This window comes from Sycon ciliatum, chromosome 11 (genome assembly GCF_964019385.1).
Source record: "Sycon ciliatum chromosome 11, ocSycCili1.1, whole genome shotgun sequence".
Classification (NCBI taxonomy): domain Eukaryota; kingdom Metazoa; phylum Porifera; class Calcarea; order Leucosolenida; family Sycettidae; genus Sycon; species Sycon ciliatum.
In genome coordinates this window covers 13,995,216-14,009,653 of record NC_088653.1, presented here as the reverse complement: position 1 = coordinate 14,009,653, position 14,438 = coordinate 13,995,216, and the positions used below count along the sequence as shown (strand labels likewise).

The 14,438-nt window shown below is 48.6% G+C and overlaps 1 protein-coding gene across 1 annotated transcript in view; it reads right to left on the bottom strand.

Moving 5' to 3' along the window:
- LOC135827399 (uncharacterized) overlaps positions 1-12,038 on the bottom strand; it is a 68,470-nt gene extending 56,432 nt beyond the window's left edge. Inside the window, exons 1-6 of the mRNA XM_065339892.1 lie at positions 11,354-12,038; positions 5,541-5,885; positions 3,851-3,937; positions 1,965-2,261; positions 1,219-1,500; positions 128-511 (exon numbers count right to left, since the gene is read on the bottom strand). Coding sequence (XP_065195964.1) covers positions 128-511; positions 1,219-1,500; positions 1,965-2,261; positions 3,851-3,937; positions 5,541-5,885; positions 11,354-11,468 — 1,510 coding nt within the window. The 5' untranslated portion in view covers positions 11,469-12,038. The remainder of the gene's footprint in view (positions 1-127; positions 512-1,218; positions 1,501-1,964; positions 2,262-3,850; positions 3,938-5,540; positions 5,886-11,353) is intronic.
- Between the last annotated feature and the right edge of the window lie 2,400 nt (positions 12,039-14,438).

The window sequence follows — 14,438 nt, the reverse complement described above, 5'->3', positions numbered from 1 at the left end:
ACACCAGGTTTCCCAGCACAACGACGTCAGCACTACAAGAAACGCATGACCGCAATACAACACAGCCCACAACAGTCCACAGGCCATCGTGAGAATAGAAGATTTCAAACAGTCGAGGAAAACTCACCGGGTGTCACCACCGGCTTTGGCCTTGGCTTTCGCTGTGGCTTTGGCTGTGGCTTTGGCTGTGGCTTTGGCTGTGGCTTTGGCCTGGCAGGCAGCTCAAGAGTCTCGCAAATAACAAGACGTTTCTGCAATGGATCCGCAGGTCGGCCGCTGGTATCCAGTGGAGCTTTCGGATGTCTCGCATCCGTAAGTGACGTCCAGGCAGAAGGAGGAGACAATTTCGGGTCTTTCTCGTTTTTTCTGATGTCCCCCACGAAGGACCTGGCACAGGCTATCGACCAAGCCAGCTCTGCTCCCAACGATTTGCATTTCGAAACAGCGGAAGCATGTGGTAGAGCCCCTGGAACATGCTGCATCCTCTTTCGAACTTTTGCGCATTCTTCACCTGTGAGAGAGAGGGGAAAAGCAGCGTGGAGAAAACAGCGGAATATTGCATCAGCAAGCTATCACCACCACGCCTGTACATTTTAGTGGTGAATGCACACCTCACAATTGAGTCAGGGGAGAGGAGATGAGTTAATCAACCGACCGGCCATGTAACAGCCCACAACGCCGTAAACCGCATCCTTGTTCTCCTCCCCCCCCCCCCCCAAGCTGTGGGTGTCGGGGAAGTTAATCACCGTACTCCTTACAACCAGCACGGGTCTCGATCTCGGGACCTCTTGCTTCGCAGGCAGGCCCGCAAGCCGATCGGCCATATGCACTCGTCTCACACAGGCAATGACATGAGTATGTAAAACTTCTCGGCACTGAACAGTGGTGTCTTCGCTGCAAATTACTAATACATCTCTTCCAAGGCCTGGAGCCATCATCAGGATTTTCTAAATTGTCAAAAATTGTATCGAAGGATAAATCATTTTCCGCACACCCAACTCGCAACAGTCCTTGGCTACACCGCCTACAATACATTGTCCAAATTTTCACCCAGGAGGGCATCATCAGGGATGTAGGAGCCTATTATCCTCCTATTTGACGATTTGCTGTACGTGGTCTAGCGAAGAACTGTTCGTATGTTGCGAGTTGGGCGCACTGAAAATATATGACAAGCCTACAATGGAGTTTCAAAGTTGTTAAAGAAATCGTTTTTCTAACCTGAGATAAATTCGCAGACAACTTCGTGTTGTGGTGGTGAGCTGCCATTGATGGCGTATAGCTTTTCATTGCTAGCGTACTGGTCATGTCCACTGTGCCACCACAGCCAGGCTACAGGTGTGTACGACTTCGAAGTCGCTGCCAAGTAGCCTTGTACACAGCGCGTTCTCCGTGGAATCCTGGCACCGAGAGTTTTGCAGTGGTCCCTGGCTTTAACGTACGTCATATTCCTGGGGATGTACTGAATATCTATTGTCTTGAACGAGGCACATCTATGCTTGCCTGCAATGTGTGAGGGAACATGCGAAGAGGTGAAAACACATGCACACACACACACGCACGCACGCACGCACACACACACACATACACACGAGAAACCACTCACACACATGCACACAAACACACGAGAAAACAATATTACGCTCCATGCAAGCAAGGCAATAGTGATGTTCAGCTCACCATCACAGAAAGGAGAAGTGAAGAATCACGGGAACACTCTACGCATTCCAGTAACGAGGGGGAAACAGTTTCTGTTCTAAAGTTCCGCGAGAAAGCACATGAAATGGGTAGCGGCGAATTTCCCCCCTACAAATTTCCAAGCTGAACTCCAGTACAGTGACAATTGGGACTAAAAAAGCTATCCCCCCGCCGTCCCCTTTTGGACCACAAGGTTGCACCAGATCATAATTGAGACGTGCACTCCGCACCGTCGGGTTGAGAAGCTAAAACACCGGGAAAGGGCTTACCATGACTCTCGCAGAGAACTCCGTATCGTTGCGCTGGCTCCGAAATCAAGGAGCGCTCTTTGTGGTCGCTCGTCTTCCTCGTGTACTCTGAGAGGTCTCCGCCGCCGTCCATCCAGCTCACCCGCATGGCTCTGTGATTCTTTTGATAATACCAGTGTTGAAACTTGTCCAAGCACTTGTCGCCGTGAGTCAACACGCCCCCGCCAGTGGTCCGACACAAACGCTGTCCCGTGAAGTAGAGCAAGTCGACGTCGAAGAATGTCACTGATTTCGCAGAACCCGTGCACGCGAACGTAACTGAAACATATGAATGCAGAATAGTCACAGGACTTAACCTCACGTGAGATATTGTGTTCGAGATTTTCCCCTTTCCAGAAGAACAGAACCCTGAGAACGTACCCTGAGCATATAATGATCATGCATTGGGCGCACACCCCGCATTCTCTGTGCACGCTTCGAGCATGCACGGATCATGCACACAGCAATTCTTTGAGCATACATTGAGCATGCTTTGAGCATGTTTTGAGCGTGCATGCAGAGGGTACACCGAGAACACCATGCGCAAACACTGAACAGACAGTACTACAGTACCCGGAGTAATGAAAGGTTGCTGCATCAACCCTCAGCGCACACTGATTTGACATTTGGTTTACATTGACGAGGCTGACGCTCATCAGCTAGCGGGTCGACCTGAAGACCACATCCCGACAAATCCATTTCATCACCTTTTTTTTCAGAGTAGAATGCGCACAGGAGTATAAAAGCCGCACCTCTCCTTTTTTTGCCACGGAATACAGACATCCATCCTATTTTTTATCCCCACGCCATTCATTTGCCGTTCATTTGCCCTCCTCTGCTGGGTTCCCACGATCTTATGGAACGCAACAAGCTAGTCAGTATTGACTACTTGGTGGTGTGGAGTGTTGCTGGTGAACTGCTCGTGCTGATGTTTGCAAATGCCTTGTGGCCTTGTCTTGTCAAAACAAAGGAACCTACTGCTACTATCTTTATAACACAGAGAGGTTCCAGGCTGTCCAAGAGAGTGCTCGATACCGAGAGGCAGAGCTAGTTCAAACAATAAGAGGACAGAGAAAGTGACACATGTTCTCTGTCCTCTTATTGTTGTTTGTGGGAGTTGTACGACTACTTGTTCTTGATCTGCTCGGTACCCGAACCCGTGGATTTATTTTATTGTTTGCTACTATAGTTGTATTCAGTAGACACACGGCTGGGTCAAGAAACGCGTACGCTTTGTATTGTATTGTATTATTTTACTTGGGCATTCCCGACGTACCAAGTCCCGGAGCTATCAATCAACACAAACGACATAAAAAAACCGTGGCCGTCCACCATTGCGGTGGATAGATACGAATCGGTACGACTTGAAGGCAGCAGATCTCTCCGCGGAGAGCGCTCTCCAAGCTACAGGAGATAGATTAACTTGGCTTGACATTGTTGACAGATGCGTCGACTCTGCTCCGGTCTAATAGGTTCAGGGAAGATGCGAGCTGTGTTTATTATTATTATTATTATTATTAAGGAGAAAGGAAGGAAAGACAACGTGATAACACATAACAGCAGTACATTACACCTAGAACATTAACGGCCAAGCTTGCCCGCACTAAACACGACACGTTACTTGAACAATTTCAACCCAATTATACTATCTTTCTGTACACACAAATTAGGCTTGTACAGACGCTGATAGATAGCTTCCAACACTTTTAACTGTATTCCATAACCATGACGACCACGGCACAATACAGTGAACGAAGAGTCGGAATACGCACTGCAACAATCAGGACTAGCCAGCAGATGATTGTACACTGAAGACTTGCTAACACGAAACCTACGCACAACACTAACACTCTCACCGGCACTCTCACCATTACTCCCATCACTGCTCTCCGACTCACTGCTCCCTCCGCCGTCCGTTCCATCCTCCGCTTCCTCTGTACTCTCTCTGTCTCGTCCTGAACGCACACATCAAACATCAAACAACACACACCACAACACACACCACGTCACATACTTCCACCTTGCGCACAACAACAAAGACCGAAGCGAGGGCGACCTAGAAAACAACCATTAACCACACAGCCGTTGCCTACACAACCCGCGGATCCTGGCTCACAGACTGTGCTTGCTCCGCCGTCGTTGGTGGCGGTGGTGGAGGAGAATGGGCGTGGTGGCTCATCGGGTCGGCTTGTGTCGCCGCCTTTGCTCCGGCCGTCGGTGGTTCCCTCGTCAGTGCCCCCGGCGGCTTTGGCTGAGGCGGTGCCGCTTGCGGTCCCGGTCCCACTGCCTCCTCCTGATCCTCCGCCATCGGTTCTTGCGGCGGTAGAGCTTGCCAGTGGCAGACCGCGAGCAACACTGACAGCTGCATTAACACTACAAATGCCGACTCAAAAAGACCCACCTTGCATATCAGTAACTCCCACACCAACACCAAAAACGCAATCTACAGCAACCACAAGGAACTAATCAAAATAAACACGAAGCCCTGAGTGAGGGAAACACTCGAGCAAAGGACTTACAAGGAACAAGCCGAAAAGCCTGGTGCACGGCGTTAGGACTTAGGTGCAGTACGCACAGGTGCTACATCAAGCGGAAGCCATCAGTGCACTGCATGTCGATCTACAAGCACCACCAGCCGCTCGCGTGGGTGCTGATCAAGAGGCGATTTGAAAAAAAGGACACTGTGGCGTTGCCTTCTTGTCTAAAACAAAGTCGCAGTATTGCGACAAATGGGGATAACACTTACAGCGAACATGCGGGCAGTCTCACTCAGCTTCTGATCGTCAAGGTGACAGGCATGCACTGCCTTTGAGCGTGATTCGAGACGAGGAGAAGTGGAACAAGCTATGAAACGTGCAGCAGCTGTCCGGATCAAACGGTTTGAGCTTTTCCTCCAGCGACGATAGTGGCGAGGAGGATGTGTAACTTGCTTGAATTTTCGACTGAGTTGCTTACTCACATGTAAATAATCATGTACATAGTGCTTTGTGATCGTGGCTTACTTCTAATATTCGTATTTCCTTCCTGAGACAAGTGTGAAGATAAGCGCCAATTGTAACTGGGCGGACCAAGTATTATTATCAACCCTAAGGTCTTCTTACAGGGTACCCAAGATACACTGCTGGCGTTAACGTAGCATTTCGCGAAGTAGATTTCCATTGGTTGTGACAACGGGCACTGTACAACCAAACTGTGTATTTGAGACTAATGAAATCTAGAACGGATTGAATTGTACGTATTCGAACTGAGTGTGCCCTGGAGCTGTAAAAATAAATAAATAAATCAATGCAGATGTGTGTAGCGACTACACACCGCCAGTCATCCAAACTGTAGGATTTCGCTCCCAGCTGGTTCATGTTTTCCCTGCGCAGGCATCGTTCAATAAACGACGACAGTTTGTCCAGGGATTACCCCCTCCCCCCACCCCCCCCCCCACACACACATACAAACGCACGCCTGGCCCCCAGTCCATGGTGAAAAAAGTCGAAAATCTGACTGGAAAATAATACAGACACCAACAAGGCCAAAAAGCCCACCACAACAGTTGAGAAAACTCACCATGAACGTATTCTGGCATGTGCGCAGTTCCTGGAACTTTGGGGACCTGGCACATGATCAGGCGCTTATCGGTAGACTTTTTTTCAACAGGACTGCCGGGGTGTAACCCAACGTCATTGCGTAGCAACTGCGGCCCTGTTGCCACGGCAATCCAAGTAGGGAAATTATCGACTTTTTTCTCGACTCTCGTCTTGTGAATTTCCTCCAGGAACTGCTGTGCGCAGTTGATATCCGATACCACGTCGCCCTCAATACTTCGACAATGCAGAGCAGCTTCGGCATAGGTCGCAGGCACTGGGAAGTATTTTAGCTTTATTGAGGTATCAAACTTGCATTCTCCTTCCCCTGTGACACAACAAACAACAAAACGAGACAAACATTGAAGTCTAAACTTGGCCATTGTTTGTGGGGCCAGATGGTACATTGCTTGCGGGGCCAGATGGTACTTGTAATCCGCTTTCAAATCCCCTTGTCTAAATGGCCCGTCCAAAGCAAAAACAGACCCAATGGGTCATTTTTTGGAAAAGTGCTTTTTGATTGGAAATTGTTCATAATAGAGAGGTCCCGCACTACGTAAAGTTGAGCAACTTTACGTTAGTGGGCGGGAAAACCCAGTGAATTTGCTAGTTTGCATTCCACTTACGGAAAGTTGCCAAGGGCAGCTACGTGATTTGAAAACTCGTTATGGCGGAATACAGATGCGCATGCAGTTTACGTAAGACTTTCCGTAGATCGACTACGTTTTTTACTAAAGTAATTACGTTATGCGGAACCTCTCTAATATATAGACATAATGAACCTCTGTACAATATTTGAGACTGATATGACACCTAGAACATGCTTAAAACTACTTCAGTAACGCACGTATAGGCGCATGTGCCTGTATTAGGATACAAGCGCACTCTCACTTATAAGCGCCTACTCTAATCGGCGAGGCACTACCGAAATTCTCACTTTGACACAATCACGGAAAAAGTCTGAAAAGCAGCATTTATTTTTTTATTTTTTTACTAGAGTCACGTAAACCCGTCATGTGTGAGCCATGAATAACGGGAGTGGTGGCGCGGTCTGGGATGCTCTGCCGACCTTGGGTCTCGGCTTCAGCACAACCAGGCGTGCCAATAGAAGAGAGAGAGAGGAAGAGAGAGGAAGAGAGAGAGAGATAGAGAGAGAGAGAGAGAGAGAGAGAGAGAGAGAGAGAGAGAGAGAGAGAGAGAGAGAGAGAGAGAGAGAGAGAGAGAGAGAGAGAGAGAGAGAGAGAGAGAGAGAGAGAGAGAGAGAGAGAGGGAGAGAAAGACGGAAAAAGAGAGAGAGAGAGAGAGAGAGAGAGAGAGAGAGAAATAACGAGAGAGAGGGAAAGAGAGAAAGAGATAGATAGATAGAGATAGATAGAGATAGAGAGAGATAGAGATAGAGATAGAGATAGAGATAGAGATAGAGATAGAGATAGAGATAGAGATAGAGATAGAGATAGAGATAGAGATAGAGAGAGAGAGAGAGAGAGAGAGAGAGAGAGAGAGAGAGAGAGAGAGAGAGAGAGAGAGAGAGAGAGAGAGAGAGAGAGAGAGAGAGAGAGAGAGAGAGAGAGAGAGAGAGAGAGAGAGAGAGAGAGAGAGAGAGAGAGAGAGAGAGAGAGAGAGAGAGAGAAAGAGAGAGAGAGAGAGAGAGAGAGAGAGAGAGAGAGAAAGAGAGAGAGAGAGAGAGAGAGAGAGAGAGAGATAGAGAGAGAGAGAGTGAGCGGGGAGGGTTGGGGAGCAAGAGAGGGGGAGAGACCCAAATATAGTATAATTATATAATGCGTAATGGATGCACATTCAGATCCAGAAAAACGGGCAAGCAGGGCACGAGGCGTATCGCAATATGCAGCAGTGTGTAGGCAGATGTGCATACATATTACAGAGTGTCAGTGGCCCAGTGCCATTGCTGAGCACGGAGGTGCCGGAAGGCAGACACTTTGAAACTTTGCAGCCGTTTCCGGTCAGGTGGCTGGCTGAGGACGGCGGATGGCAGGGCATTCCATACAGGGACAGCACAGACGGGGAAGGCTCTACGGCAACTTTCCCGGCTGTTGACAGGTAGCCCTGTCTCAAGCTGGTAGTTATGCATGTCGAGACGGACGAGAGAGAGAGACGAGTGGGTTGAACATGGGCTGGTCGGGGGGCTTGAGAGGGAGGCAAGAGCTGACGAAGTGGGCTGGTAGGATTGGAGCACAGTAGCTTGTAAATGTGGGTGCAAGCAGCTACCATGCGCCGGACAGACAGGCTTTGCAGCATTGCGCCGGGGCCCATCAGGTGGAGGGCTGAGCGTTGCGTCTGGTCAAGTCGCTGCAAGTGACAATCTGCTGCACCCATCCAGACCAATGGGCAGTACTCCATTACTGGGCGCACAAACCCACGGTACACTGAAGCTCGGCTGCGAGAATCTAGGAGCGGTGAGGCCTTCCGCAGGAGCCTGCATACAGGAACCATGAAGCTGACACTACAAGACCTAGTCAAACACAAAATCTCTGGCAACTGAACTCTGATCGCGCATGCAAGTTTAGGTGAAACATTTTCATTTCTGAAAATTGGATTTGTAGCAAAAATTCCCTTATAAGCGCATGTGCTTATATGAGCGTTATTACGGTATATGATATGGTCCATTGTTAACTCTACAAAACAATAGTTGTGTCTTCCACTGCAGGTTGCTGTAGAGATCGCAATGTTTTCAAATCTCAGATGGCTTCTTTACCTTGGCTGAGGTATGGTATTACTCGCTTGCTGAGCTAGGTGCGGCGTTGTCGTGGCGATCCACCTTGAGCAAGGGTTGAGTGGCTACCAGCTGGAATTCTGACATTGGCGTTCAGCAGGATGTTCTTAATGTTGGGCGCCCGGCAGATCTCACGCGCCCACGTAGTTTCCTTCTCATCAGATGCATTGCGTGAAGCTTTGGAACACCCTGCCACAGGAACTCACGTCCACTCGTCGTCCAACCCCGTTTAAAAGATTGCTGAAAGTGTTTTCCACGGTTAATATGGCCGAATAGCACCTCCCTCTGGCATAAGTCCTCATCTTCCTATTTCTCTCTGATTGTTACTTCGTTCGAACTTGACTTGTACTAATACTTCCTATTGACTGTTTTCTCATTTTCTCAAGTGCACTGAGCTTTATCGAGCCACACTTTTTATTCTATCACCATCATAATATTGGGCATCAATGCCCGTTTGGTTTGCGATGTAAAATAAAACTTCAAACAAGCAAGCTGGGAATCTTAGATGGTGATATTGAGTAAGGCCTCAGGTCCTTCCGAATACTTCGTAGGACACGATATCATTTTCTGCACCCGCTACATAACATGCATGCTTCTTCGGACTGCCCGAAGCTCCAGTATCTCAATTTCTTAAATCTGCCGCCTGTCGTTTTATCTCTCACTACATTCATCCTATAATGACAAATCCGCATACCTTGCACGCAGCTAACACCAGCATCATGGCCCGAAGTGCACGCAGAAACCCAGGGGCGTGCACGTTATCCGACAACCTCCGGACCGGGCCCTTCTAATAATTATATTCCAGATAGCAGAAGTTAAATTATCACCAACAATCCACACGTCAACAAGATTATCATGTAAGGTCGCAAATGTCCATGTGGTGCAATTCTCGGCATTCGACATACGTGCAAATTGAGTTGGCACAACAACAAGAACTCATCCTAAAACATCAAGACCAATGTTCGGGGTGTTAAAACTGCTTACGTAGTTTTTACCATTTTTGTCAAAACCGATACACGTCTGCTACATTCATCTACCGCTACCATTATCAAATTCACTGCATACGTTTACATTACACGCGCTATGCATGACCAGAGGCTGCTACCTTCTGTCGCTCCGATTGTTCTACAGTCCATTTCAAAAACTATAGACGCGTACCTAGGCAAAAACCGTTATGCCAGCATCTATACCACATAAAATCTGTGATCACTTTGTGCATAAATGTTTCCAAATTGGGCGTCTGTTATCCAATCATTTAGAAACTACATGAGAGTAATTGTGGAGCGGACCTGAGCAATATTCCGAAAACTATTCTCAAAAACCTCCAGCCAAATTTGAAATATTTCAAAAACCCTATAGTTTTGAAATGGACTGTAGCTACATGTGTATAACTGGTTTCTAAGCAGCGGGACGTGAGTAGATCAGACCCACCGCAAAGTGGCCAAAGACCCAAACATCCCATTCACGGTATCCATGTTACCCTCTCGTGCCAGTTAAACCGACCCAGGGTCTCGGCATCAACACTGCTCAGTCTTGCCGCGTTTTTGTGGCCAGGGCACCTCTTCAATTTCTTAGACACGAATAGCACTGTGGAGTGTATAGGGTAGCATATCCCGGCACCAGGAACCCCGGGTCACCATTGCTGTTGTCATAGTTACCAATGAGCAGAATTGATGGCACGCACACACACACACATGCCAGCACATGCTTAATGCTAGCACGCACGCATACACGGACACACACACTCATAAGCACACAAATACACCTCAAACCTCAGACCTGCCCATCGCAAAAGCGATGATAGCGATAGCGACACAAACACACACACACACACACACACATATGCACATACACACACACACACTCACGCGCACGCACGCACACACACACACACACGCACACACGCTCACTCACACACACACACACTCACGCGCACGCACACACACATACACACACACACACACACACACACACACACACACACACAAACACACATTCCCTCCCCCAGCACACACACTGTGAGCAGAGTGCAAAGGGTTAACTGTGGCTACTGCCGGTGTCAAAAAGTGACTCCCAGGCACTGATGAGGCCCGTTTGGGTGAAACTCGGAATATCAACACATTACGTTTTCTATTTTGTCAAGAGTTTGCTAGCCCCGGGTTGTGTACATCTTGGCACGATACACTTGCACGGCTATCAACCAATGTGCCGCTATATCTAATTATGCCATCAAGCATGCCTAACTCATTGACTAACAACAGCCCATGACTGTGCCTGCTTGTATTTGCATGGTTTTATAAGTGCCCGGAGCGGCTTTGCGCAATATGACAATAGATCAATGTGTAGTACTTCGTTCATCCATCAAGACTTTTTTAGGGTTCCCTGTAAGATGGCGATGATGCCTGTTGGGAATTCCCTAGTAAAATAAGAAAAGAAAAGAAAAAAGTACGAGTGGAAGTGATCACCCAGGGGCGTCGGACACGCTACGGTCACTATGGTATTGACCGTAGCACTTATTGCCCCGGGTACCCCGTGAATCAATAAAACACACTGATCTTGGCTCTAAAGTTCCAAATTTTCCCGCTCCGCCACCACTCCTCCACGAGGAAATTGTACTTCAGATGGCTGACCGTACCGCACTAAAATACCTTTCGACGCCCCTGTCCTCATACTGGCCATACATAGCTCATGTATCGCTTTCCTGGGGGCATTTCGATATCAGCCTATCAGTACATCATAGTACTTCTTCGGCAATAAAAAAAACTTCGTGACCCCCATCCACCTTCCACTTCTCGTGAATTGGCCTCGTGAATTGGCCTCAGGAGAGTCGAGCGATGCTCCTTTCAAGCCATATTATATTCTATGATAGTAAATATACTCTGCATAAGTGTGTCTCTCCATTGTCTCGAATTATTATGCCTTCAGCACATTTCTTGAGTATAAAAGTTTCAAAAATTGCGAAGACAAACGCAAAGAAGTGTTTTTGTTTCAGGGGGGAGTGCAACGTTAATTTAAGGATTGTATCGGACACACACTACGAAATACTCAGTTCAGTGATTCCTTACTAGTTCCAGTGCTGTCGCCCAGCGAACCGGTGCACAACGTGGCCATGACGAGCACGGACAGCAGTGTGACGGCGCCGCCATCCATGTTGGCACGTTTGGCCCGAAACCTAGGCATGCAGAGCCGTCGAATCGCACCGCCGCGTTGTCAGACACGGATAATGTTGAGGACGATTTCAGTCCGACTACTTGCAGGTCCAGCGTCCTGTCGAAAAAGTGGCAGAATACTCAATCGGGATCCTGTTTTCTCAAAGCGGTTCGTAATGTAAATCTTTCACCATCAACCCGGAGCCTACACTGCTGCTTAGTTTCCGCCAGATCAGCTCTTATCGGTTTCCGCTTCGTGCTCACTCACAGCAAATATTTTGTATTGTGCCTGCGAACAGTGTGGAAGTCTTTTGGGAACGACAGGGCTCCGAAATGTGTCACTAATCTCATAGCGTACAGCGACGCTGCAAACTGGCGACCCTGACTGGTCGCTGCGAAGCGAAAATCAGCGCCATTTACGTGCGTCGTAGCCATCCGATGCCCCGTTTGGCTCGCCACGGAGCGAGAACATACTACGAGATGCCTAGTTCGGCAGTGCCCTGTACGCCGTTTGCACGCGTACAACTCTAGCACGAGGATTCGTCTCTCCTTTCTGGTCCCCGCACCAGTGCTCTGCCGTATTCGGCCGGAATCGGCGAGAGAGTAGTTTTCTGCTGTACCTAGTACCTACGCACCATCAGCCCCCCGGCCCCGCCGAGACGTTGAACATTGGTTTTTTTTTTTAAACAAACAGGGCTAGGGTGCGACCATGTAGATCTACCAGAGACGTGCCAAACAGACTGACACCGAAGGAAGCGAGTTCACACCGCGAGTCAAAGCCCCAGCCGGAGATGGTGAGCCTAGCGAGAGCTAGAGCAGTAGATCTACGAGTCGTAGAGGTGGTGCGTTTTCAGTTACTATTTCTTGGTGTGCGAAAATAAGAAAGGGTTCGCTCCCCACACCAGTACAGAGCTCCCTCTATTCCGCCGACTTGACTTGACACTTGACTGACTCACGACTGCCATCCAGAGCACACGAGAAGTCCATCGAACCTTCGACTCGGCAAACCTGCAAGAAAGCACCACTCCCTGCTCAATACACAGTGTTTCGGGGAATTCACCCCTCATCAGTTGAGCTTGAGTAGGCTGAGGAAGATTGTGCCTGAAGAGCACCACTTATATAGTGCTCTCCAGGCACAAACATCACCAGGGACACAGACTTACAGAGACGCTCCGTTTCCAGCGCGACAAACACCTCGTGAACACCCGAGATAGCAGCGTGAGTCAGTGTCGCTCCTGGACGGTGAGACAGACGTCGAGGACCCTCGGTCATTCGCAACGCTGTCACCTCCAAACCAACTAGTCGCAAGCCCGCGCTGGGCACAACAGTACGAAGTAGTGGTTGCGACTTCGGCGATAATTTGTAAGAAAGGGTTTGCTCCCCACACCGGAGCTCGCGCTATTCCGCCGACTTTACTTGACACTTGACTGACTCACGACTGCCATCCAGAGCACACGAGAAGTCCATCGAACCTTCGACTCGGCAAACCTGCAAGAAAGCACCACTCCCTGCTCAATACACAGTGTTTCGGGGAATTCACTCCTCATCAGTTGAGCTTGAGTAGGCTGAGGAAGATTGTGCCTGAAGAGCACCACTTATATAGTGCTCTCCAGGCACAAACATCACCAGGGACACAGACTTACAGAGACGCTCCGTTTCCAGCGCGACAAACACCTCGTGAACACCCGAGATAGCAGCGGGAGTCAGTGTCGCTCCTGGACGGTGAGACAGACGTCGAGGACCCTCGGTCATTCGCAACGCTGTCACCTCCAAACCAACTAGTCGCAAGCCCGCGCTGGGCACAACAGTACGAAGTAGTGGTTGCGACTTCGGCGATGATTTGTAAGAAAGAGTTCTCTCCCCGCACCGGGGCTCGCGCTATTCCGCCGACTTGAGTTGACACTTGACTGACTCACGACCGCCATCCAGGGCACACGAGAAGTCAATTGAACCTTCCACTTGGCAAACCTGCAAGAAAGTATCACTCCCTGCTCAATACACAGTGTTTCGGGGAATTCACCCCGCATCGGTTGAGGTTGAGCACGCTGAGGAAGATTAATATAATAATCATAATAATTTTTATTGTGAAAAGAAGAAGGACAAGATGTTACGACTTATGACTAACTGTCCACCAACGTAACCAGATCTTATACAGTCAGCCAGTGCGACAAGATGGCACATGAGAGTCGTTACAGTTTCCGATATCTGGCAGATGCATACGCGTACACAGGCCTATCGTATCCCAAAACAAAGATTGTCCAGGACAGTTCATCATTATGCTGTGATGCAATTGCATCCAAGCTCAACCTGAGCACGCACTGTCCAGTCATATGTGCATTTTGGACACTGTTGAGATTGTTGTACTTCCCGTGACACAGTAGCCTGTGACTTTTGTTTGCCTTATTTTTCACTCTTGGAGCTCGTGACGACTAGCACCACTCCTACACTGCATTGGTCTGAATATCTTCCGTCAATGCATTCACTACATACTTAGTCAACACAGGGTGTGCATTGACGGTGTGTTATCGGTGAGAACGGATTGACCTGTGGTCTGAGATGACACTGTAGCCAGGCAAGCAGACAGGTTAAAAGTCGGACAAGACAAACTAAGAGTAACAACATAGCACAATCCCAGAATTGCCTGATACTAGGGCGCCAGGAGAGATACAGGCATACGTACAGTTGCGCTGACTGAAATCCGACTATGGGAGAAAAGGTTGATCCGTTGATTGTCTTGAGCACGACCATGTTCTTGAGAGCGTGCACGTTCATTAGCCCTCGTACCATTTCCAGGGAGTCAGGGTGGGCAATGACTCGAGTATGCACTTCATGGCGGATATCACCTAGCTTAACTGTGCCTGTACTGGAATCTCCTGTGCTTGAGCAGCAGATCCTAGTCTGATAATAATAGGGCTGCAACGAATATTCTATTTCACTCATCCGTAACGAACGAATAACAAATATTACCAAACTAAACTGGATTCACACACTCGCATAAAGG